The sequence below is a fragment of the Astatotilapia calliptera genome, chromosome 15 (genome assembly GCF_900246225.1).
Source record: "Astatotilapia calliptera chromosome 15, fAstCal1.2, whole genome shotgun sequence".
Classification (NCBI taxonomy): domain Eukaryota; kingdom Metazoa; phylum Chordata; class Actinopteri; order Cichliformes; family Cichlidae; genus Astatotilapia; species Astatotilapia calliptera.
In genome coordinates this window covers 33,078,007-33,104,189 of record NC_039316.1, presented here as the reverse complement: position 1 = coordinate 33,104,189, position 26,183 = coordinate 33,078,007, and the positions used below count along the sequence as shown (strand labels likewise).

General features: G+C 41.4%; 1 protein-coding gene across 4 annotated transcripts in view; it reads left to right on the top strand.

The window, feature by feature from the left end:
- arid3a (AT-rich interactive domain 3A) overlaps positions 1–26,183 on the top strand; it is a 41,146-nt gene that overhangs the window by 7,660 nt on the left and 7,303 nt on the right. For all 4 annotated transcript variants that reach the window (XM_026194842.1, XM_026194841.1, XM_026194844.1 and 1 more), the window contains exons 2-4: positions 5,835–6,568; positions 6,670–6,961; positions 25,217–25,289. In XM_026194842.1, the coding sequence (XP_026050627.1) occupies positions 6,234–6,568; positions 6,670–6,961; positions 25,217–25,289 (700 nt within the window). In that variant the 5' untranslated portion in view covers positions 5,835–6,233. The remainder of the gene's footprint in view (positions 1–5,834; positions 6,569–6,669; positions 6,962–25,216; positions 25,290–26,183) is intronic.

Here is a 26,183-nt window from a genome sequence, read left to right as displayed (position 1 = left end):
CAGCTTGTATACATAAACAGTTTGAAGTAGAATGGGTGTGGTTGCATTTTTTTCTTCTTCTTCTGTGACCTCCAGTGTGTAGTATTTAAATAATTTGTGTTACTTTATTTGTTGAGAAAAGTGTGTAAACTTTGCTGCAGAGAGCACCGTGGTGTAATAATCTGATAAATTCAGGTGTGATGATTGAGTCGACGAAGCGTTGATATTAAAAGTAAAGACAGACAGAAATATTCAGGAGGGGCAGGCAGACGTATGTTTGCCCGGGAATGTTGTTGATAATATCAGTACAAAGCCTGTTTCTCTACTAACGTAACAGTATGGTACAAACTATCGATGCATGACAGCACGCTGAATGATATAACAACTTGCAGGATTTCAGTTAACCCGCATCGCGTTAAAACATCGATGCCATTTAAGTCTGTCTAACGTCCATTTGGATTGAGCTTGTTTTTTTCTCTTTTGTTTTTTTTATTTAAACTAGATGTAAAGAAAGAACGTACACCACGAACCATCTACGGAAACTAAACCGAAACAACTTTTACAATGTCTCCCACCCACTCACGTCAGCGAGCAATACGCCGAGACGAGGCACAAAAAGCAGATTACAGCTTTAAAAAAATCGAATTCTCAGATTTTTAGTCAAGCAGAACAGACAGACATTCATTTTAATATCTAGTTTCAGGACCTGCAGAGACCTCACACGGCTCATCTCAAACCGCAGATGTTTTATCAGGAACAAGGTGGTTTGTTGTTTCAGTACATGAAAGGAAATTAACACTTTTATTCCAAATGTGAAATGCAAGATAAACAATCTGCAATCTTGCTGGCACATGAACGTACCCGCTGAGGAAAAACCCTTGGGTTTTAATACTCCTCTTTCTCTCTGAGAATTTCTTTCTTTCTTTCTTTCATTGCTCATTGTGGCACGCATGCCATCTTGGAAGAGAGTTCTCACATCAGCATAGAAATGTTTCATCTCAAGTTAAAGATGATCAATTGAACAGCTTTGTATGTATTTGCTGTGACACCCTCACCTTCCACGCTCCCCAAGAGGACAGATGTGGCCAAAACCTGGCAGGAAAATAGCCAGCATGGCATAACAGAGCCACCAGATCCTTCCTCTGTGTATGGGGTTAAGGGTTCAGGGTTTTCCTTTCATTTATCAAGAGTCTGTATGTGCTTGTATGTTGAGCCAGCCTGGGTCACTTTATCTTGTTGGAATTAGACCCTTAGCTCCCATTCTTATCACTCTGTCCTGTTTGCTCAGACCTTGCAGTCTTCCACTTCCCAAATGTGGGTTTAAAAAAACAGGGTTAACCCATTAGCTGCTAGTGTTCTTTTTTTTATACCCCATTCATCCAGCTGCTTACGTTTCTGTGCCAGTGGTTCCTCAATTTCTCTCACCCACTCATGGTTTCCTGCTATCTATCCCAGCAGGTAGTGTCTACTTAGACTTAGCTGTTAAATGAACCCAAGGAATATATCCACACAAATGCCAGAGTCTTTTTTTTTTTTTAAATAAGTGGACTTTCTTCCAGAGGTTTTATCGGTGGTCCCTGTGAGATCTATTCTTCATAATTTGGTTGTACATATAAAGTGCTGTTCTATATAATTGATTCATTTGTTGTAAATACATACTTGGAGGCAGACTGTTGCAGTTTAGTCCAAATGGAAGACTAAACCTGAGGGGTTAGCGGTGTGTAGCTCGTATGCCTTATAAATAAATATTGGAGCCATGTTTCTGGTTTTGAAGCACTGTGGGAGGCAGGTGACAGAGGTTGCTGGATGCGATAAATACTCATGACTACTTACACAGGAATGAATGGCCATTGTGCCTGTTCCCACCGGCTACAAAAGCCAGATGTTGGTGGGGTTGTTGTCCAGTAAGCCCTCGTAAAGGTGGCAGTAAAACTGCAGAGGAAGTTGTCTGCTGTTGTCAAGTTCTCAGAAACTCCTGAGTTAACCCCTTTTCCCGACATACTGAGATATGGAAATGTTTCCCAGAGAAGGAGCAACACCATGGTATAATTTGTTTGGTGTAAATGAGTTTGTAAAGCATTTTGACTGTCAAAAAAGGAAGACAGACAGGGCGTGAAACCTGTTTGTTTTCTTGCCACAGGATCTTGTACACACAGAATTTCTTAGTGGAGCAGCAGCTTCTAAATATTCTAAATATTACTCATAACTAGTCGAAGACTGTGTGGAGACATTTCCCCCATGAACGCTGATTTCTCACGTGTAGTACAGTACAAAGAAGACCCAGAAGGGGGTTTTAAGGGAAATCACCCATTGCCACTCAGACAGCTTCACTGCAAATTTCACAGCAAGCTGTGGTCTAGATACTAAATGCTTTATCACTCACTCAAGAGTCAACCTCTGGCCATTTTGCTGCAGTTAAAAAGGAGTAGTGGCAGTGCATCAGTTCTTTTAAGCGCTCTTAACTCCCCGAATCCTGTTGTTAATAAGTACCCAGCTTTATGATTCCAATATAAACCAGAAGGTCCCCCCCCCCACCCCTTCTGACCGGGATTTAAAAACTAGTCATCTAGCTACTCTTCACAAGTCAGAGCTCCAAAACAAATAAAGGTGTTCTTGAAATAATAGCATCTGAAATGATCCATGGAAGCATGAAAATGTTGTTGTTTTTTGCTGACAGACAGCAAAGACGATTTAAAAAAACATTTGGCGCACAGGCAAAAATATGTGATGCTCATGCAAAAAGTGAGAAGCTTATATAGTTCTACTGCACAGATGTATAAGTGTTAACATCTTACTCGCTTATTACTTGGTTGTTTTTTTTTAAGGTTTCCCACACATCTTTTTTTTTTTTTTTTTTTGAGCTTATGTGGTAATCAACAGCAAATATTTGAGGTTTTGGCAGATAGCAGGGAAACCAAGGAAAACTGAAGCTGATTTGTTGTTTCACATTAAAAAGAAATATCTTATCTCATAACTGAAAACCTAAAATCTGAAAAGCTGAATCTCTGGTTAGGACCAGACATAAAATGAGAAAAATTCGACAATATTCAGATTTTCTTTTAGTTCAGGCAGTATACAACAACAGCAATGTAGTCGTTTGCAATGCATATAGAAAGTCTTTAGAAGTAAGCGAACCTCCTCATTTGGGGAAGTGGAGAGAACATATGTAGTGGTGCAATATAATTTGCACCATCTAGTATGAAGGAAATCATGTTACTGATCATCAGTGGCATGAAACAAAGAGACCACTTCTGCTTCCCCCTGCACAGGAAGAGTCAACAGACGAGCTTTGTTGTAATCACTTCTGTCTTTGAAATTACATATATGACAAGATGACAGGGAGAGAGAGAGGGGCGCAGTATCCGGAGCTGTAATGCTCATGGCACAAACATGAAGTGAACACCAGAAATTGCGTGACTGTGATGTGTGACTTCTTAAAAAAAACACTTTAAGCAAAATGCGCTATCAAGATAACGTGTGCGAGTGCGTCGTTGAATTTGTTTGTCATTTAGTGCTTTATTGCTACTGGATAGTCGAGAGTTTGCTTCCTGTCATTCTCGGCGTCTTTCCCCTTGGATCCCTCTGTAAATACAACGTGCACAAGTTGTTTCAGTCGAACCAGATCCAGCTCATTGAGGCGCCGTAATCCTGCTTTATTTTCCATCTGACAACTGCAGGCGTTCAGTTGCGTCTCGATTGCCCCTAAAGAATGCACTGAATCAATATTGAATATCTGTCAGCTGCCTTACTACATCTGCTCCGTCAGTTGTCACTTCCTTCGCCCTATGTGGAAACAAAGTTTCACAGCTCTTGTTTCCTTGCGCAACATTTCTCTTAACACCATGGTATAGAGTGGCTGAAATATTTCTATTGTGGTTTTTATTGGTGCATGATAATGTCGGGGTGAGGGGATGTAACTTGCACTATATCAAACACCTCTGAAGCTTTTCGAGTCTTAGTAGTGGAAGAAGTTTGTGCTTCTGAAGTGCATTTTCTCAGAATGAGCTGCAAGGTTTCAGCTCTGCTGCTGAATTTGACTTCTTGCTGCATCTAACTCCAGACTGTGACTCTGTAATACTCGGTGTATAAGAAGTGTATACTTATTTTGGAGGTACAGGAACATAAACGGCACCTAAATTTATAGTGTCATGTGCAAATTTTCATTCATCGGTCTGGTGTGTCATTTGTGTCGTGCACAATTAATTCTCTGTAGATTACTAATGTTGTGCAAATGTAAGTTGATCTTTCGCATGAGTCACACAGGTATAATGTTGCAGAAGCTGTTGTTTTCCATTTGAATGTCTTGTTGAGAAACTGGCTGATTGGAAAAACACATCTCTTGGCAATTGCCAGGATTCTTGTATTACTTTCAAGTATTCACAGCTATGTAAACACAAGATATGGAAAAAGGTTAATTTTCCTGTGAGTGGCACCATGGCTTTCAGTTGGAAGCCTCAAGAAACTGCGGGCCTGAAAAGTGGATACGCTGTTTACCCTCTTGTGCCTACATGTAATTATACTACCAAACCCGTGAAACTCTGGTGAGATTTCCTGTGTAATTCCAGTTAGCCGCACGCTGGAGAAAAACAACCTCTGTGCTCAAGAAAATACCTGTAATGATGAGGTATGCTGTGCCCAGGTTTGCTGTGCTGGTCACATTTTCAAAGGGGATTCATAGATGTTGTCATCTGTAAGAAAAGCAAATGCAAGCCTGAGATATCAGCTGAAAAAACAATTATAGAACTGTGTTTGTGTGCCGCTGCGTTGCATGTAGTTGTGATACAGATTGAGCTAACCTCGAAAAGACGATCATTCATGCTTTCATTTAAAGGATACTCAATGAGTAGACGCAACACAAAATCTGAAGTTTGTGAAAGACAAAGATCGTGCCAGATGGTGGTTATCGAGATCAGTTTCTTTCATATATTAGTCAGCATAGCCGAATGAGTACTGGCGTACAGTCACTGCTGCTTCTTGTCATGACTGGAGCTTGGTATGTCCAGCACCTGCACTTGAATTTCATTTCCCCTCGTGCTGTCGACTCTGCTCTTATCTGTATGTGACTGATCTAAACACAGCCTCCCCAAACCCACGCCTCTTAGCATTTTGACCAGATTCTAGGTTAGCGGGGTTTAGCAGGGGATCTTTGCGACGTCGTTACTGTCGATAGGTTGAAGGTCACTGCTTATAGTACAGCCTGCTTTGCATACCTGGGCACTTATGGAGCAGGTGTGTAGGAGAACAACGGCAACCTACGTGACTTTCAGAAAACTCCCCACTGTGTGTCTCACTCTTAAAGGGGAAAACACAGCAGTGAAGCCTCAGTGATGTGACACTTGTGTGAATATTAATTCAACCTGAGAGAGCGTTGTCTAAAATCTTTTGCCAGTAGGCTGAAATTCATCTTGACTCCTAGCCAACCAGGTAAAAAACGTGATGGTTCTTCCTGTGATTTCACTTCCTCTTGTTGTTGAGGTTGAAACAGTTTGTCCTGTTCCTCGCGTGTTTTGTTTTGTTTGACTAATCCTTCACAATGTACGTTGCCTTTAAAGACTGTGTATTTTGTGTTTCACAGGAATCTCGAATTACAATTTGCATTTTTGTTAGTAATATTAAACATTTTGTTCTCCTTTGTGTTTTCCTTTTTTGAGTAGACAGGGTAGCGCTGAGATTTTACAGAACTTTTGTTTATTCATAAATAGTGATAGTGAATAGTTTTCTTGCAGGATTATTGAAACCAGAAAATCAAAAATGGAGAAACTACTAGATGAGTATCACGGGTGATCTGAACAGGTAATGATCTTTACAGAGAGTGGGAAGTGGCAATCTGACGCTCTGTTCTTTCTCTTCCTCAGGTCTTTGTAGGCTGTCAGCAAAGACTTGTACTCCCTCCTTTACTTCCACGTCTTGTGCCTCTCTGAACCAGCCACCTCTGCTACCGGCTTCGGTTTCTCCCCAACTGTAGGAAAAACCACTGAGACAAGAGAGAGGCCTCTGTCTTCAGAACTGCAGCCAACCTCTGACTGCATGTCAGCGAGCTCCTCTTTTTTTCACCTTTCACTCCCCCTCAGAAACCCACATTTCATCATAACCGTAACCTCCAGACCTACAGCGAGCTGCTAGCTGCCTCCTCGCAGGTTCAGTTGGCTATTGCTCCCCTATTGTTGACCCCTGACTGGCCTTCGACTGGTGCTCCTTCAGCAGGGGAGGGAGGGGAAAGAAGGCCTCTGAACGCTTTGCCACTTTCCCTGGAGATGAAGTTGCAGGCCGTCATGGAAAATCTGCACAGGCAGCAGAGGGCCAAGCTACTGATGGAGCAGCAGCTACAGCAGCAAGCCGCCTCCCAACAGACTCAGGTCCGTATGGCCGGAGGGAATGAGCTGATAGGGAGCCCGGCACCTGAGACAGAGCAAACTCAGATAGCGGCTCTTGCAGCCATGCGTGCCGCGGCGGCCGGGCTGCAGAGGGTGTCAGACAGCCCCATGTCGGAGCGCAGCAGTGGTGGTGACGAGGAAGGCGATAATGAGGACAACGATGAAGGAGAGGAGCAATACAAGGACATGATGGGGTCAGATGAAGAGGAACAGATGTAAGTGAATTTCTTTGCTGGACCTTTCTGAAAATTTTAGTGATTAGTTTCTGTGTGTAATGTAGTTTTTCAATATATAAATGTATTTGTGATGCACACAGCAAACAGAAATGGGACGAGGAGGACTTTGAAGGTGAGATGGAAGAAGACTTTGAGGATGACCTTGAAGAGGAAGGTCTGCCTACGGGTCATGATGCAGTGGCCCCTGGCAAGGGCATCCTCCTGCTGCCTCACCGTCAGCTTAACCCCCATTCCCAGCTCCTGAAGGTCCGTCCCAGTGTTGAGCAGGAGTCCCGCTCAGCAGTGGGAGCACATCTGCATTCACATACCACGCATAGCCATTTGAGTGGGCAGGACCACGGAGACTGGACCTACGAGGAGCAGTTCAGACAGGTACCATCACTTTCTGGTCCATTACTGTGTGGAGGTCTGCACCGACAATTAGAGGTTAAAGTGGGATTTGGCAGGTGGGGGAACCCTAAGGTCAGATGTGTGTGTGTGGGGAGGAGCAGCTACGTTGTGCATTATATAATGCCGTGTTACATTTGCCATTGTGGCTTGCATTTTTCTCCAGCTTGGGGAGCAAAATGATCACACACTAACATATGTTTTTTTTCTGTGTCTTATTAATCGAGCTATTTGAATCACTCAGTCCACTTCTGTACCTCGAACACACCTTTATATCTACACCATGAACAAATCACAGAAATGAGACAAAAAAAGGAAGCGTGCAGGCAGGATCTTGGAGTGACCTCACTGACTCTGTGACACTGGCTAAAATGAGCCATTGCAGTTTGTGAAAATGGAAATGTGCCAATCAGATTTAATTGCTCATTAACCGAAAGTGTCTGAGCACCATTCTGGATCATTCTGGCCCACTTTAACCCCCCTGCTGACAACAATCTCCCAGATACCAGGCGATTATGTGAATGCAACTGGATGTATGTATTTCAGATTCAGTCCGAGCTGGGTAAAATGGTTAAACAAACTGGTGCGATATGATAAAAGTGAATCAGAGTAGAGGTTGTCTTACTATTAAGATGTGACCAATTCAGTAATAGCATTGTAAATTATAATACTCTGCCGTGCATAAACACTTATTTCTTATATCTTTGCCCCAGCTGTAGTTGCCATTTAAGTCTTTTGAAGGTCCGCAGCTTTAACTGTTGCTGTCATTACTGCTGATTGATGGTATTAAGGGCTGTAGACTGGAGGGACTCTGGCCAAAGAAGCAGATTAGTCTAAAATATTTGCTGTTTACCAGTGGGCCACATCTGGCCCTCAAGCCATTCACATTAAAACTCTGTTGCACTTTCTCAGCGGCATGTGATGTAATCTGACCAGGGTGGGAAATTAGCACTAGCCACCGGGCAAAATGTTGATAAAGGCTAAGGTGAGGGTTTTCAGTTTGCCTTTGCCACTTCACGGTCTGGTCAAGGCAGATGATTGAAGAGACAATTTCTTCTGGTGGCAGCTTGGTGCCTGGTGAGATTTTTGACTTTACAACTAATATGGACTAAGAATGAAAGAAAGTTGTTCCTTGGAACAGTCTTGAAGGACTGGAAGCTGAGGAAGAGGAGCTCAGAGGGATCAGGAAGGGCTGTGGGTGGGTTAGAGTGCATGTTAACAGCTTTGCCATGCTGCCGTTTACTGTAAACATGCTAGTGGGCTGGATATTATGAGGGAGGCCCTGGTGGAATAAAGACGGGCTGTTTACGTGAAGAGATTTAAGACTGTCAACAGCTAAGTTTGGATAGAGGGCAGCTGTCGATAAAAGGGGAACGCAAGCGGGAAGACGGTTGGTTAAAAGTTTATTTCAGGTGATATAAAACTGAATTCTTTACTGTATTTACGGTATTTTTAAATTTGACACAAACAGGACACACAGATAATGCGGTTTTCCTACAAGAAAAGCAAAATACAAACCCTAATACTTAGATTAGTAGCAAAATAAGCTTTATTATTTCTAAAATGTGCAATTATGCAAATTGCAAAACTGCTCACAGAGAAGTATTTTTAGCCTCCTTAAATAAAAAAAACAACAAAACTACTTCTGCATGGTGTGACAATTAAATGTTGTTTTGCCAGTTTAAAAATGTAATATACACTAAGCTGCCATCACATTCAGCAGTTTATTACATAATGAAAGCCACCATTAAAGTGCAACCTCACGTCCTGTCGCACAATTCTAACCATAAAACATATTTTATCAGGACAGATAACAGACAAGCTGCTAAACTGCTTCAGAGGAAAAGAGAAAAAGCTTTTAATACAATTAACTTTAGTTTTTATTTGTTTTTAAGTCAAACGTCTTTGCCACGTTGCTCCTAGCTGACATGTGCTCCAGTTTTAAACCAAACTATAGATTATGTCATTTAAGGCGCATTTCTTGTAATTACAGAGCATGTGGACTCAAACTCTCTAAAACCTATAGTCTGCTTCTCTAAATAGTCCACCCCTCCCTCTGTAAATGTTGTGTGAACGACTTGAATGGATACTTTTGGGTTTTTATTATTATTATTTTATTTTTATCATGGCACCTCAGTCAGCCGAGGATCAGACAGGGCTGTGTTAGTGCAGCAGACCGTTATATAATCAAGACAGTCAGCACCGTGACTGGTCAGATACCCAATAGATTGGGTAACACTGCGTCACGCCTACACAACTTAAAGCCTGAGAAGAGGGAACTCAGCATTGTGGCATGATATAGGGAATTGGGTAACAACAGTAAAATCTGTGCCGAGCTCACGGTGTTCCTCGACAGTCTTTAACGTTGTAAAACCAGGTTTTTCCAGTCTTGAACATCCACTTATTTTCCCCTCAGATGATTACAGTCGATGGAAATAATTGCACCCGTGGCCTGGCACGACGAAGACAGTCTGTCCCCTGATAATTCTAACCTCAAGCAAATCAAAATTGTTGACCTCAGCCTTAATTTGTATGTGGCGTGCACCAATTTTATTTTGCTTCTTCTTTTTTTGTTCGGAACCTAATGTTTGTGGTTTCTCCCCGTCATGTGGAAAACGGTAAAATCTGCAAACGGCTTCAGCGCAAACTTGACTTGATGCGCTCTGAGCACATAGACATGCGCATAGCACAGTCATAGATGCCCCTGTGCAAAAAAAAAAACCCAATAAAACCTGCTTATTAAGGGCTTCATGGGATTATATGTACCGTTGAGTATTTGTGCAATCATCTGAAACATATAAAAATACTGTATGATGCAGCTATCAAGGCCAGGAAAGCTACACCCACAAAAAAATCCCTGTCACCACCTGTCCATACCACCAAGCCCTCGTGGCAATTAAAAGACACGTGAGGCTGTAATTTATGTTGGTTAAAATATTGCACTTGTCATCACTGCGCAAAACGGGCAACTAGTGCTGCATCAGAGCAACCCTGAGCTGATGGTCCGTTTTTATCAAGATATCATGAAAAGTTTTCGGTGTAGACTTAATATCTCTATCACAGAAGGGGGCGAAAAGAGGGTCTGATGGGTAGCACTAACCTCCTAGCTTACAATTACACGTGTTCAGACATGTCATATGCTGGTAGGGTGCTTTGGAGGGCACTGGGTGGAGAGGAAGGGGTTAAGAGTGTACAGTTTATTTTGGGCAGGTGGGTGGAGGCTGTTGGAATGTGCCTGATGGAGGGTGATAATGTGGCCACTAGGAAGCTCAGATCCTCAGCAGAAACTTTGCGTGCCTCTATCAGTGCAGAGCAGTTGGAGCACTTCCAAACTGAAAACTGCCCTTTTTTCTTCTTTATGTTTGTACAGCACAAATAATGTCTCAGTGTGGCACCACAGGTCCATAGTAGTGGTTACAAACACAGGGGACAGGAGAGAATGTATAAGAACATTGTACAGAAACAGTTACAAAAAAAATGCATCCTTAATCACTTTACAAGACAACAACAGGATCATAAAAGCTCTAGTGCACAATATAAATCCAATAAACGCAAGATGTGGATTCAGCGAACTAAAACCAGCCCACACCCAGCTTTTAGTCAAGGTTTGCCCCAGGCTGTGGTGGAAAGATATATCAGCAAACCTGCATTCCTGGTGGATCACCCAGCCACCTTCCCTCTATCTCGCCTCTTTCGCCTGAAAGGTCAGACTAAATGAAGCCGAGAGGTCTGCCCTGGTCGGATGTCTGATTACGCTGTGGTTTTAAATTAATTAATCAGACTATTCAAGGCATTTTGCCAGCTGCCTCATATCTGGCCGAGGCAGAGCGGTGCCAAATGAAATAAAAGAGCGAGGATTTACACAGATATCAAATAATGCCAGGGTTGTTGGATTATTTGATTTGTATGTCTGGTGAAGCTATTTCAGTGATACCACCGCAAACGGAACACATGTATGAGCGTCCCTGATATGTCTGACTCTTGGAATTATCTGTATCAGTATCACACTCCATTTTTATTCCCAGCAAGTTATTAAATTAAGCCTATAGCTAGGAGACCTGCATGCATTTGTTTCCATCAATCTCCACTGAAATACTGGGCGATTTGAGTGGAGGCTTTTTATGGCATAATTATTGATAAAAACTTGGAAAGCTTTGAGAGAGAGTTAAAAATCCAAATCAAATTAGGAATCGAAATTCTTACATAAAATGAAGGATAACTATTTATAGCAGCTTCATTTATTATTTCATGCATTCTGGTGTTGACCTGATCACCTTTTAGAAATACTGAGCTTTTCAAAACAAAGTTGATGTACAATAACAATCAGGTTTCAGTTATTATGTTGTCTCTTTGTGGTGCACATGCCAGCATAAAAGGCTACCTTTTTTATGAACACTATCCTCCTCGGGCCAGAGGCCATGCAAAGCCTTTGAAGTATCCCGTCCTGTGTCTCTGTCTGCTTTAAACACCAGCAGCTGGGCAGATGGAGCCCAGATGGACAGTAAAGAAGGGATGTCTTTAAAAATTCATGGCACTCACAGTGATCAGGGCAAATGGAGAGAGGGGGAAGGGGGACTGGCATTAAACATTAAATTGCTAACACACACATATATATTAGGAGGTATGGGGGCGAGGGGCTGTCTGCTAGTGACTACAGGAAGCGTAGCTCCAAAGAGAGCCAATTGGGAGCGACACTTATTGGGATTGCCCATCAGGTTTCTGCTGATACAGCTGCTGAAAGGTGCTCAGTGGGTTTATGTTCTACTTTAGCAAAGCCGTTTGTTCTGATTTGATGTAAGTGAGTTTCATTTATTTATCACAATTCTGTTTATTCCTTCTGCTTCTGTATAGCCCACAAGCTCCTGTTGAAGGGTTTGTAATAAAATGCAATGAAATGGAACTTAAACCACATCTTACTGCCCTTCTTGGATTCCATAATCAGCTGACCCTTTTACTGTTAATGACTGACTAATGTCAGACTATGCGTCTGTGTTTGATCAATATTTCACATGCTATTGAGCTTTTATCCGATCCATCTGCTTGGTTTTATCATTAAGAAGCACAGCGAGCGATTACTTTTATCAAGCGCATCATTTGGATTTTCAGACCTAAGCCAGATATTCTGCAGACTCATTCCTACTCTAGTCTGCAGGGTTCAAAATGAATCAGCTCAGGCATGTTTCACTATGCTGTGAGACGCCTCTGTTTGCCATCTGTGTTTAACAAAGTGACAACACAGGGTTAATGGGCTCTGCTTATGTCATGAAAACAAAAGGCAAAGGAATAAGGCCACAGCAGCACGGGAAGACCTCTCAGTCTTCCTGTTGAAGGGAGGAGGTGGAGCAGCAAAGGGGGTAGGTGTGACAGGAAAAAGACCGTCAGTTGGCGCTGGTCTTTGAACCGCTGCCAAGTAGAGCATGTAGTAAATGCTCGTTTTGACTGCGAAGCCCTGCGGAGCATTTGAATTGTGTCCAACTCCTAGTGTGCTTCATGGAGCTGATGTCAGAAAGTGTACAGCCATGGGGATTCTGGAAATTGGCAGGAACTCAATATGGGGGAGGAGAGGTGGGGGCTGCAGCAGGAATGTAAACAAAGATCGTGTAAAGGCTGAGGCTAGCTCTTTCATCCCTTCTTTTTTCTCTGGTTGCTAAACGTTACTATTTTTGTGTAGGCAGCTTCCCTCACGACATGTATTGTCTTTCTCAAATGTATCAAACATGTAAGCCTTTGTCAAGAATGAGGAAATTGCTTTTCTAAGCTGGGAAGACCCAAGATGCTCCACATTCTTCATATTTGTAACTTTTTAGACCCTGTTTTTCCTTTAGAAAGGATTATATGGATGCTGCTTCATTCTTTCTTTCTTTGCTCTTTGTCCCTCCATTAGAAACTGTTTTTTTCCTGCATTCATACAGAAATAGATATGTGCTGAATATTTTGTGTCCTCGATAAGCACTCAACAAAACCAAAGTGGCTTCTTTACCTACAAGGACACTGATAGGCATTCATGTGAGAAAAAGCACTATGTGGATATTGAAAGCTTTCATTTGTAGAATACTCAATTAAGAAATAGGTCAAAGAGAAATAAGATGTGCGCAGCTGTACATTTTCAAGGTCTGAGATTGCTCTTTGTCTCAGTGTGAAATGAAACTGTACAGGAACGCACTGGAACAGAGATCTGCGTGCTTTGAAATGTGGCTTAAATGGTCTATGCAATCAATAGGCCAGGCATGCTGCAAAGCAGAACCCCCATCTCAGACATAGTTTCATAAAAGACTCTGTTAGTTCCTTGATCCGTCATCATCACATTAGGCTCAAGCAAGAGCACTCAAGCTGCCCTGTCTTGTCAGTATGATAATAGCTGACCTTTAATCATTATATGTGTATGAAAAGAAGCCGGGGTTGCCTGTTCATACCACAGATATAAATGGTCATTCACGATGTGTATTTTACACCACTACGACGTGATAATAAACCCTTTTCCACTGCGGATACTTTGACATGTCAAGGCAAGAAAATAAGTCATTTTCACACATGAACTTTGGACCGTTTTGGAAGAATGAGGTTTCTCCGGCTCACATGTAGCAGGAAATGGTCAGATTCATATTTAGATCACCTCTCAAATCAAGAAGGTCAAAGAGCAAATCTCAAGTTTTAGGCGATTGTGGTGCACATACACAGAACACTACACAGTTGTATTCATATTTAGTAATAAGGGGGAGGATGGATTTTCTCACTTGCCACTATTTGCAAGTGCTTGCTGAAAGGGGGCCGTCTGATCCTTGGGATTTCTCTTTAATATTGTATAATATACAATATAAAGCACAGCTATTGTGAATTGGCTCTTTATAGTTAAAATTGACTTTTTTTTTAAATCAGCAAAGACCAGCTGAGAGCTCATGAGCGCCTGTTATGCTTCACGGTCACCTTAGTCAGCAATCTTGGGCAGTAATTACAAGGCAGTGATGCTTTAGGTAGGCCATGTGACATAAATCTTACACGGTTTGGCCTTGTATTTAAGGCAGTCGTGATGCCACGTCAAATAAAAAAATATGATTTTTACCGTGGTGATAGAAGTGCCATTGAGGCTGTTAGTCTTTGTGTTTAACTTGCCATGACAAGATTTTTTTTCTTTTTTTCATGTGATGATATCTTCACATGAAAACATGGATGCTTCAGATTTTTCCAAAAGTGACATCAGTCAGTGCCTAAAGAGAAAGAAAGAGAGGCTTGCTCCTGTTCAGGCCACAGCCCAGCCCCATGTTGACTGGAGTGGGTTTACTCCATCTCTTAAGAGCCACACGCACAGCTATCTGCTCTCCATGTGGGCACAGTGGCCCATATTAGTTTTTAAGGCCACTGTTGTTAACCATTAAACCCTTTGCCTTGCCTATCAATCATACTGATTGACAGCCCAAGCACCCAGCCAAGTGTCCATCCCCCCCCACAGCAAGGTGCTCCACACTGAGCTATTTTTAGTCCAGTTCTGTTTCCTGATGATGTGTCTTTATGTCTTTGTCTCAGTGTGTTGGAACAAAGGTATAAACCCTCCTCTGAGACATCCTGCTTTGTCCTTATCTTACTGCCTTCAGACACGAGCATTATCATGGCATCTGCTCTGGCGCTGAATAAATACCTTGATCTTTCGTAAGGCACTCATTAGAAGACTATCTAGGTCACGCTTTTGCTATTTTTTTCTTTTCTTTTTTTTAAGACAAGGCTGGTTTGCGTGTTCACTTATGGAGACTTAATAGGAAAATAATAGTTTGAGCCAAATTGAAAAGACCGAATGCTCTGTGTCAGTTACTTAGCTACTGTTTGCTAAGAAGTCAATTTATGAGCTTAAATTGCTGCTACACCCACTTCCCCTGCTTTTCCGCCCATGCAGCTTTGCCTTCCTCAGTTTCGAGCATCCATCAACGTAATGCTACTCATTAGCAGTGCGGTTACAAAGGATTGCTTACAGCTACCTACTACACATCAGGCTCTGGGGGGCCACCTGGCTGCTATTTCTGATTCTTATCCAAATCCCTAAGCCACGGCAGCTGACCCGATAGTAGCAGGAAGGAATTTAGTTTGTGTAATCGCGGGAGGGTGCTCATTCTGGTTTAATGTCTTGTCTTCATCAACTGCCTTTCACCTTTTTCTCATGTCAGCAGGGGATAGTGTGTCTCCAATAACGACCAACAGAAGCTGAGCATTAAATCCTTTGGCAAAGCCCTGAAGATGTGGTCTCGCTTACAGCCTTTCACACCATAAAGAAACTATGCCCTCACTGTTTGCTGAATTTCTACAGGTGTTTCCCAGCAAAAGGAAAGCTTGTGGTGGTTTCATGGAAATGAAGTGGAATCATTTTTATTTTGTAGTAAAACACCTTTACATAGTTTTGCTTTTCAAGTATTTATTTAGTTGTTTACTGCATTTCCAAACTGATATAGTTCAGCCATGGAAAGCTTTGAAATATGCCCTTAATCTTAAATCATTCCCATGTATTAAGGGTCCAGAAGAAATAGGAGTTAAATATTAGTGGTGTTGTACCACAGTTGGCACATTCAAAAAAACATGGGTTTTATTCAGTAGCTATGCAAACTACTCATGTCCCATTCTTGGTTTCTTTTTCTAACTCTCTTATCGCTGTCTGCCATTTTTGGGCCACATATGACTGTTGCAGATAAAGCAACAACAGTTACAGTCAGCCACAGCGCTGGTGTTTTCACGCAGGCTGTCAGCTCCTTGTCCTCAATCGATGGAGCTGAATTTATGAGGTCAGTTCGGATTATGATCTCCTTTGATCCAGTCTGTCAATAAAACAGCGTTGCGAGCATCAGCAGGGCGACAGCTCTATTGTTGCTGTAAATTGTGTGCTTGTGGGGGGGATGGCGAAAGGCAGGGCGGAGGGCAGAGCAGGCAAAGATGGATTCGTTTAAGATGTCAGTCCATGGGGGCATGTCAGTGCATACAGCACACTGTCTGTACGACTGTCACCTCAGTCGATTAAGTCATTTTTCAGATGAGGAGGCAATTGGATGTCAGACTGAGGAACAGTGTGGGGGGAAATAAGGAGTGGTGGTTAGAGCCCCCAAAGTAAGAGTCGCGACGGTGTCGTACTCAACTGAATATCTTAAAAGTGTAGGGCTGGAGCAAAGGACCAAGATCACTTTGATTATAGTTGTGCCATGGGGCATTGGCTTTGGCCTCTGCTGCACAAAATAATTGAACACTTCTAAAAGCAGTTTTATTTGCATCCATGTATTTGAGGAAACTACCCACTGATGGGCAGACAGCCAGTCTAAATAGGTTCCTGGAATTACTATGCAAAGAAGTTTTATACATTTACCTTGTTTTAAGCACATGTCGTCATCTGTTTTGCAATTTTGCTAGAATAGGTTGTGAAAGCCTTTTGAAAAAGGAATATCACATGTGTTCATTTTTGATAAAAGAAAGGTGTGTATGTATTACAGCAGTTGGTTTACTTTGTTTACCTGTTGTACGTTTTCAGCCACTGCAAAAGTATAAATATCTTTGCCTCTCTAGTATTGTTGAAAGGTCTTGAGCCACACCCCATTTCTTCATATCAACCTGGGAAAATGGAAAATAGGTGCAGCAATTTATCGAAACGTGCAAACACACATGGAAATATACTATATTGGTTTGTACAATTCTAATGGGTTTGAAAGTCAATATTTGGTATGATTACATTTATCCTTCAGCGCAGCCAGAAGCCAGTTGACTTGTAGTTTTTACATTTTCAGGACTAGTTTTCAAGCTACTCTTCTTTGGATGTTGGCTGCCTTTAGTCTTGTTCTCTGTCAAGATGATCCCACACTGCTTCAATAAAGGTATTCCTGTATGCTTTGTATGTAATGGTATGCCATATGGCATATCCCAGCCTTTTCTCCTTGTTTCCTATCCTTATGAATGGCTTCTCGAGCCCTCCACAGAGACCATTTCTGACGAGGCTCTGGTGCACAGTATATATAGTCCAACTAAAGGGTCAGTATTATTAAAGCCATGATTTTCAGATACTGCTGTATAGTTTTAGTCTCCGTATTCCTTTATCCTACACTTGTCCAGTTTCCTCTCTTTCTTAAGTACACAATGCACACCATGCTAAGATATGTTCAGTTTTCTGATAATAGCTCATTGGGAGTCACCTTGTTGGTGCCAAAATACCATTTTACATCTGTCAAACTGTGCTATCTTTGCCATTTTTGATTTAGATTCAACTAAAGAAACCAAAAAAAAGGGGGAGGCGGGGTTATATTTTCTGACAGGCTGCTAGTATCAAAGGGCCTAAAAATAATATACAGGGAGTGCAGAATTATTAGGCAAATGAGTATTTTGTCCACATCATCCTCTTCATGCATGTTGTCTTACTCCAAGCTGTATAGGCTCGAAAGCCTACTACCAATTAAGCATATTAGGTGATGTGCATCTCTGTAATGAGAAGGGGTGTGGTCTAATGACATCAACACCCTATATCAGATGTGCATAATTATTAGGCAACGTCCTTTCCTTTGGCAAAATGGGTCAAAAGAAGGACTTGACAGGCTCAGAAAAGTCAAAAATAGTGAGATATCTTGCAGAGGGATGCAGCAGTCTCAAAATTGCAAAACTTCTGAAGCGTGATCATCGAACAATCAAGCGTTTCATTCAAAATAGTCAACAGGGTCGCAAGAAGCGTGTGGAAAAACCAAGGCGCAAAATAACTGCCCATGAACTGAGAAAAGTCAAGCGTGTAGCTGCCAAGATGCCACTTGCCACCAGTTTGGCCATATTTCAGAGCTGCAACATCACTGGAGTGCCCAAAAGCACAAGGTGTGCAATACTCAGAGACATGGCCAAGGTAAGAAAGGCTGAAAGACGACCACCACTGAAGAAGACACACAAGCTGAAACGTCAAGACTGGGCCAAGAAATATCTCAAGACTGATTTTTCTAAGGTTTTGTGGACTGATGAAATGAGAGTGAGTCTTGATGGGCCAGATGGATGGGCCCGTGGCTGGATTGGTAAAGGGCAGAGAGCTCCAGTCCGACTCAGACGCCAGCAAGGTGGAGGTGGAGTACTGGTTTGGGCTGGTATCATCAAAGATGAGCTTGTGGGGCCTTTTCTGGTTGAGGATGGAGTCAAGCTCACTCCCAGTCCTACTGCCAGTTTCTGGAAGACACCTTCTTCAAGCAGTGGTACAGGAAGAAGTCTGCATCCTTCAAGAAAAACATGATTTTCATGCAGGACAATGCTCCATCACACGCGTCCAAGTACTCCACAGCGTGGCTGGCAAGAAAGGGTATAAAAGAAGAAAAACTAATGACATGGCCACCTTGTTCACCTGATCTGAACCCCATTGAGAACCTGTGGTCCATCATCAAATGTGAGATTTACAAGGAGGGAAAACAGTACACCTCTCTGAACAGTGTCTGGGAGGCTGTGGTTGCTGCTGCACGCAATGTTGATGGTGAACAGATCAAAACACTGACAGAATCCATGGATGGCAGGCTTTTGAGTGTCCTTGCAAAGAAAGGTGGCTATATTGGTCGCTGATTTGTTTTTGTCTTGTTTTTGAATGTCAGAAATGTATATTTGTGAATGTGGAGATGTTATATTGGTTTCACTGGTAAAAATAAATAATTGAAATGGGTATATATTTGTTTTTTGTTAAGTTGCCTAATAATTATGCACAGTAATAGTCACCTGCACACACAGATATCCCCCTAAAATAGCTAAAACTAAAAACAAACTGAAAACTACTTCCAAAAACATTCAGCTTTGATATTAATGAGTTTTTTGGGTTCATTGAGAACATGGTTGTTGTTCAATAATAAAATTATTCCTCAAAAATACAACTTGCCTAATAATTCTGCACTCCCTGTAATTTAATAATAATATAATTTAATAATAATAATATAATTTAAGTACAAAAATTCCAAGATGGCATGAAATATGAAGTCAAAGTCAAATTATGAAGACACAAGGGGTGGCTCCCTCTATCCTAGACTAGGTCTGGGTGCTTTATGTCAAAATATATTAGATTTGCTAAATGCAGAGCACATACATTGCTTTTTTTTAATATTTGGAGTCAAGGTTTAAAGCAATAGTGTGAATGCACTTAAGTTTATTTATTTTTTTTAATCCTCCCTCTTCAAAAGTATTATATCATGATAAGCACTGACGGCCCACGTCTGTGAACTCTGCACACGGAAACTATAATTTCAGTTGTGCTGACATTGTTTGATTAGCAGATGAATGCTGGATGTGTCATCGTAAACAAGAACACGAATGGAATCTGATTCCTTTTCTTTCAAATGTCACACAGTAAAAACAGAGTTCCTTTCTTTTGTTTTGTGTTTTTTAACCAGCGTCAGTGAATATTAACATTACCGTAAAGGTGTTAGTGCTGATTAAATGCAATGCAGGGTATTGTGTTTTGTAGCAGTATTGTGCTTATTAAGTTGGACGATGCCTCAGTCTTCCAGCCTTGCTCTATAAGGAAATGAAGGCTGACTGTACATAGTGTTCTGACTTCTGCTCTAACACGTTTCAGCCTATAAAAATAGTGATCCACCTCCACCTCCATACCCCACTAAAACCTGTAAGCTGGCCATCTTAAAATAAAATTCCTGTCCAAGCTGAACACAGTGATACAGAAAATAACAAAGAGTATAATCCAAACGTAAGTAAATTATGTTGTGTTTTCTGAATTAGGCGTTAGGTGTTACTGCGTGTGCTTCTTTTGTTATGGGTGGTAGGGGGGAGGCATTTGGTCGCCTGTAATGGTGATGAAGACTCAGCAGTATCCTGAATGTGTGAATGTCTCAGGCCGCTCTTTTTTTTTTTTTTTTTTTAATGATCTTGCTGTGATGACAACTTTAGTACTCACGCATTGTCATCTTTGCAAGTGACAAACCAAAAACCAAGAGGAAACACTTCATCTCGTCTAAAGCCTTGTCAAATAACTGAAAACAGTTATTTTCAGTTCTAGTCATCTTGTTAAAAAATATCATCTGGTATAGCAAAGTAATTAAAGCAAAAACAGTGTATAGTTAATGTTGAACTCAGTTTTTCTGCCTTTCTCATTTAAGCATATTGTAAACTAGCTGCCGGGAACATCCCTAATTTGAGTATAGCACATCCTTTATTTTTGTTTTCTCTGTCAACCCAACTGCCAATTTTAGATACCAGCACCTAATGTTGTATAGGTCTTCCCTGTGCTGTCAAAACAGGACTTTTTAAGTGCTGTCCTGTGGTATCTGACACTGGGAGTCTGCAGTGGGTCCTTGGATTATTGTTGATTGCCGACAGGCTTATTCAGGGGCATCTTGCACACACTCATTAGATTTGGATTTAAGGAGTTTGAAGGCCAGGTTAGTGCCTTGTGCTCTAAATGCCTTATTCCGTTTCATGAGATTCTGTTGAACTTTTGGGCTTTTAGAGATGATAACCAGAGGTTGTGCTTCACAGAGGCAGTTTATCAATATAAAGGGAGCTAAATAAAGCAAACCAGTGTTAACACATGCATGCTGACTGAGCACTTCAACCACGGTTACATATACAGTATACTCCTTTTAACACAGCCTTCTAGAAATTACGCCATACTAGACCTTCCATTCAGATTAGGTGGGGCAATGCAAAGACAAAGATTAATATGATGTTGTGAAACTGCTCCTTTGACACTGGCTGAAGGGGTTAGTACTGCCATCCATAGCTGCTGAAAAACAAAGATTGCTGTTGAATGAAATGCATACAAAGGGAACGTTATAACACACACAACGAGGTTATCACTGTGCATTTCAAGTGAATTATGAGCTGCTATAATGTCGTGCTGCACAAAACCAAACAAGCTCATTCACTTTATTAAGCTCCTTTGCATAATATAATGAGAACAATGCATTCAACCCTCAGCTGTCATGAAGTATACAATATATTTGTTAGTTTAAACAATATAATAGGTTATATCATGGCCTAAAGTTCAACCCTCACATCGTCTCTGACCTATTACACATGAAGTTAAGTTAAAGAAGGAAAATAAAATGTTTTATTGTGAGACTTAGTCAACACAGTAACGTTTGCATTTTTAACATGGAATGTTTTTTGTTTGGAAAGCTGAAGAATTTGATGATAACCTGTCTGTTATTTCTATCTTAAGTCAAATTTATGACTTTTATAGAGGCTCTTTGTTTTGGACCAATTAGCCTTTTACCTCTTTAATAACATTGTGATGCATTCAGCTAGGTTCAGACATTCACCCGCTGCCAATTTATTCCCTTCAACACTCAGCGCTCTCCTGCTGACACCTTTGGGAACATTTCCCAGACATTAGCTGAGAAGTGGGGTACACCCTGGACAGCATAGACCACTGCCTTCACACTAACAGCTACTTTAGAATTACCCCATGTAACTAATCTCACTGGGTATGAAAATTGTTACTTTTTTTCCATCCAAGTGTTCTACCTTTTTCTAGATCGTGTTTTTAATCTTACCTAGCACTTAAAGCATGTTTAGCACTCCAGTCTGCATCCGGAGACACACTTTAACATCGTCTCACACAGACTGATGGTAGGATTTATAGTGCCCAAGGACATTTCAGATATGTAAAGACAAGAACTGACAACAACCTTCTGAATAGTAAAGTGCTTTAACATATGCAACAAGTTTCTTGGTGGCTATACGTGATAACTGGGTAACCAGTGAGGACTGTATTGGGACCATACAGAAGATGTGACTGAAACAAATGGCCTTATGTACTACCACACCCCACCTTGTCCATTTCAAACATCAAAATTTATCTTGTATGATTTGACAGTAGGATCATTCAAAAAAGGAAGATCAAATGGCTATTGGGCTTTATTTTTTTAAAAAAAGTGTATGTGCCCATTTTTGAATTATTTCAAAAATTATGTGAATTATTTCCTTGTATAGTTAAGTTACCTGCTGCACCCCTGGAAAAAAAATACTGTCAAAGTGATGCAATTTAGGTTAGATGAGAAGAATAGAAAGCCACCACGAGCACGAAACGTTACTACTTTTTTCTTCTGTCTTGCTCTGACCTACTGTGTGTTACAGGTGTGTAGGTTAGCGTGCATGTGTTTGTGTGTCAGCCTCACCCCAAGGTGATGAGCAGGTGTAAGGAAGCATGTAGGTGATACCCTTGACTTCTTTCAGTTTTTGGTTTTCAGTTGCAAGCCTCTATTATCTGCTATGTGACACTTGTGTGCCAGCACACCTGCCATTTGCATTAACAGTGGTGCGGCCAGCCCCTCTAAAAACACACACACATGCACTCCGACTGCACTGTTATTGTCACTTCAGCGAGGGCTGCAAAGGCTGCTCTTTGGTTACTGATTATTTGTAGTATAAAACCACTTTGTTTTTGTTCCGACCCTAGTTTCAATTCATATGTAGCCGGCTGTCACTGACCTACATACACAGGGTGTCAGGGTGGGAAACTATCAAGACAGCAGTAAAACAATAAATCACTGACAGAGTAGAGTACATTTGCTGACCTTTCTACTGTCGCAATTTACCCCCATAACACTCCTGTCTTTAGCTGTAATTATGAGTTTACTGCTATAAGTACAGTTATATGAATTCCCACTTAAAAGAGCTTCAAAGAGCTAGTGCAAGTTTCAAAACACAATAGTCATATCTGCAATCCCAGTTGTCTTTTTTTGTTTTTTCTAGAGGATTGGAACAAGGGGCATGAACCCTGTGCTACCAGTTGGCCCAGTTTCTAGTCGTTTATCTAGTTTCTAGTAACAGCGCTTTAATCCAGGAGAGGCCCCTGCCCCGGTGTGCATACTATAGACATGAAAGTCTATACAAGCCTAAAACATCCACACCCAGCTCAGCCTGATAGATACTCTACATATGTAAGTAGGTAGGGTGGTAAATCTACACAAGGGTTATATATACATAAAACCGTGAGATGGCCAGAAACAGAAGAGTGTTAAGGAAGTAAGACACAGGCCAGCAAAAATGGAAAATTATACAGAAGCTGAATCAAAGTGGGAAAAAGCCAACAGAAAGAGTTAATGAGTTGCTTTGCAACCACATGTTTCACAGTAACTTCAGTGCAGCACAGAGTTGTTTTTTCAAGTCTGTGCAACTTTACTGTCGTTCTTTCATTTGGTGTTTAGATGTAGCACGGTGGAGCAAACCCTCCCATAGGTTTACTGTCAATCGCATTGTTTCCATACTCACTCATACCAAGTCAGTAGATAGAGTACAGCAAAACTACAATCATGATTTATGATGTGAGTGAACTAGAACTAAAAAATAACTCATATCTTAAAATGTGGATTGTTGCCTCTATTAGATTAAGAGTATTGCAGTCCAAGTAGACATTTATGCAGTTTTATACTAACTGGATTGGTTATTTGGCTTTAAAACAATATTGTTAAAGTATAGTTAAATTGTTCGTTGTTGCTAAGCAGGACAGACTACCTCACCCACATCTATCATCAGTGAAACCTGGATGAAACCTGAACCTGGATATGCACAAGCATACTTTGTTAACACGTTTCAGACTTCACTAAAGATTACTCACTTGATTAGTTTGCAGAAAGACCGCCAAAAATAAGCACGCCACGGTCTTTGAGTGCTGTAACACTAACACATGAAAATGTTACCTTTAACTATTACATCAGGTGAGACCTTTCAGTTTTTTCATTTATCATGTGTGGCGTATTTAAATCTACAGTAGCGATTTCCATTGTCCTGCTTTGTTACCACATCGTGAGCATTAAATGGGGAATGGAATCTGAATGCTTCCCTCTAGAGAAATATTTATTGGTGTGATTAGGCAGGAGAGAGCAAATAAAGCAACATGGGGAGGGGGTGGTAGCTGGGGAGAGGGTAATTTCTAAGATTTATGGCGCGGCACTTCACAAAATGCATGCATCCTGTAATTAAAACTCCCCCTTTGCCTCCAGCAGGCGTCTACATTAGTTGGCATCCCCCACAGCCCTCTCCGGCCCTCTGTTAACCCTTACCCACTAGATAATAAGATCTCACGACTGCTTGGCGTCACTAATTAGAGCTGAATGCCACAGAGAGGGGCAAATTTGGTAGCAAGATACAGGAACATTGTGCGATAAAGGCTTTCCTTTTATCCTTTCTTCTTCATGTAGCAAGCACAGGTTACAGGACAATATGGAGGATTATTTTACATCTTTTTACTAACTCGTTTGATAAATTCTTTGTTGCATATTACTCTTTGACCCGGAGCAGGAAGGTCATGAGAATTTCCCAAGTCAATCATGCGTTGCTTTCATTTTGTCTAATGGCACGTATCCTATTGTACACACCCTAGATGCTTTGTGTTGCATTCCTATGGGAATGCTGCTTTCATGACTTGTTACTTTTCTGCAATGGTGGGTTTTTTTGTTTTGTGTTTTTTTTGTTTTGCGTATTAACTATGTGGAGGCGTCTGCCGGCTGCTTGTTTTGTCCACCAACACACCAAAATCCAAAGAGCTGCAATTTGCTATCAGACAAAATGTTCACAATGGTTATTTGCGTCAGCTTTGTGCTGAGCCGAGTGATTTCCTGACGTGATATCAAACGCGCTTCACGGGCGTCTGCAACATCAGGGTTCGTGGCTTGGCTGCTGTTTTGGTGGCTGTGTAGTAACAATACGCCTTGGTGCTATTTTCTGTGGTTTTGTTTGGTGGTGCTCAGTTGTACATTGTGTTTCACAACCTTCTATTTTCAATAACACATTATGAAACTCCGTGACCTCACTTATGCACGGTGTGATGTACAGTTGTCGATACTCTCGCGCTTTATCGAGCCTTGTAAATATAACTGCGGACGCCGCTGAAGTTTGAAGATGGCGAATGTGTGCCTGCTGCTTTCTCGCTTTCGAATAAATGCGAGCGTGTAGTAAACAGAACTCTAAGAGGATGTTTCACAGTCACGTTGAAGAAACTAGGCAGGAAAAAAAACATCCACAGGCTCGGTGGCCTCATTGTCACCCCCTCGAGTAACCCCCTTCACTTTTACTGCCAACTTTCACTGACGTTTCCGAGGCCCCAGGCCCCGCTAACAGCTGTACCTAATCAAGTCCTCATCAGGCCACAAGGTCTACTGTGTCTCTCAGATCTTCTTATTATCAGACGGAGACCCCCACCTCCCGTCTTGTTGTTGCATATTACAGCACTGACTAATCATTCTCCATATTTTAAAAATACTTTTATTGTAGTCTCAGAATTTAAAAACACACCATCTATCCACTGTCTCTTCACAGCTCTATGAACTGGATGGAGACCCAAAGAGGAAAGAGTTTCTGGATGACCTCTTCAGCTTCATGCAAAAACGAGGTATGTTTTCATATCCTTGTCCCCCTGTGTCAAATTTGATTTCACTAACTATAGGACGTCCTATTTATTCCATTTCTTATCTTGCTGTATCACATATCCCCGCCTTATCTCCGGCCGCTGTCGTTGGCAGCTTCTTAATGTGATGAGGAGAGAGGATGATCACCCACCCCCTTCTTTCTCTGATATATGACACAGCACTGTCTACTCATCTTTCACTGGCATGGGTGGGGTCTTTATTCATTTCAGCGATGATTGCTTTATGGTCACACAGCAAGTCGGCGTTCCCAGGCTATAACTAGAAGGGACACACTGTATTGATGCTTGAGGATGGATTAGTTTACCTTCCCATCCTGCAGGCTGTCCGCATAGCTCGACCCCCACTTCTAACACTACACGCATAACCACTTTTCACTCTTCTTATCTAAACACCTAACAAGAAAAGTGAATAGTTTGTATTTTCTTGTGTTCAGTGTGCTAACGCCAGACTGCCAACTTGAGATAATTATTTTCTTGAAGCCGTGTTGATTTCACAGGATGCTAATGGATGATATGATCAGATCAGTGGGCGGACGACTGACATGGGAGAAAAGAAAAGTTTGCTCATGACTGAAAAAACAAAAAGCCAAGCAGTAGTAGATGTTCACACAGCCTCTGGTAGTGTGCTCCTAGATTCTGAAAGCGCCATCTCTAGGCCATTATAAGAAATATGACGTGAGAATTATAATCACTGAGAAGACAAATTGATTAAAAAAATGCTTTGATTGGTTTGGTTTTTCAGCCAATATAATAATAGCAATTATACAGCATATTAGTAATGTAAATGAAAGCGTTTTATTCCGTACTTTGACCTTGAGCAATAACTAAATTCTAATAATCTTCTCAAATAAAATCAAA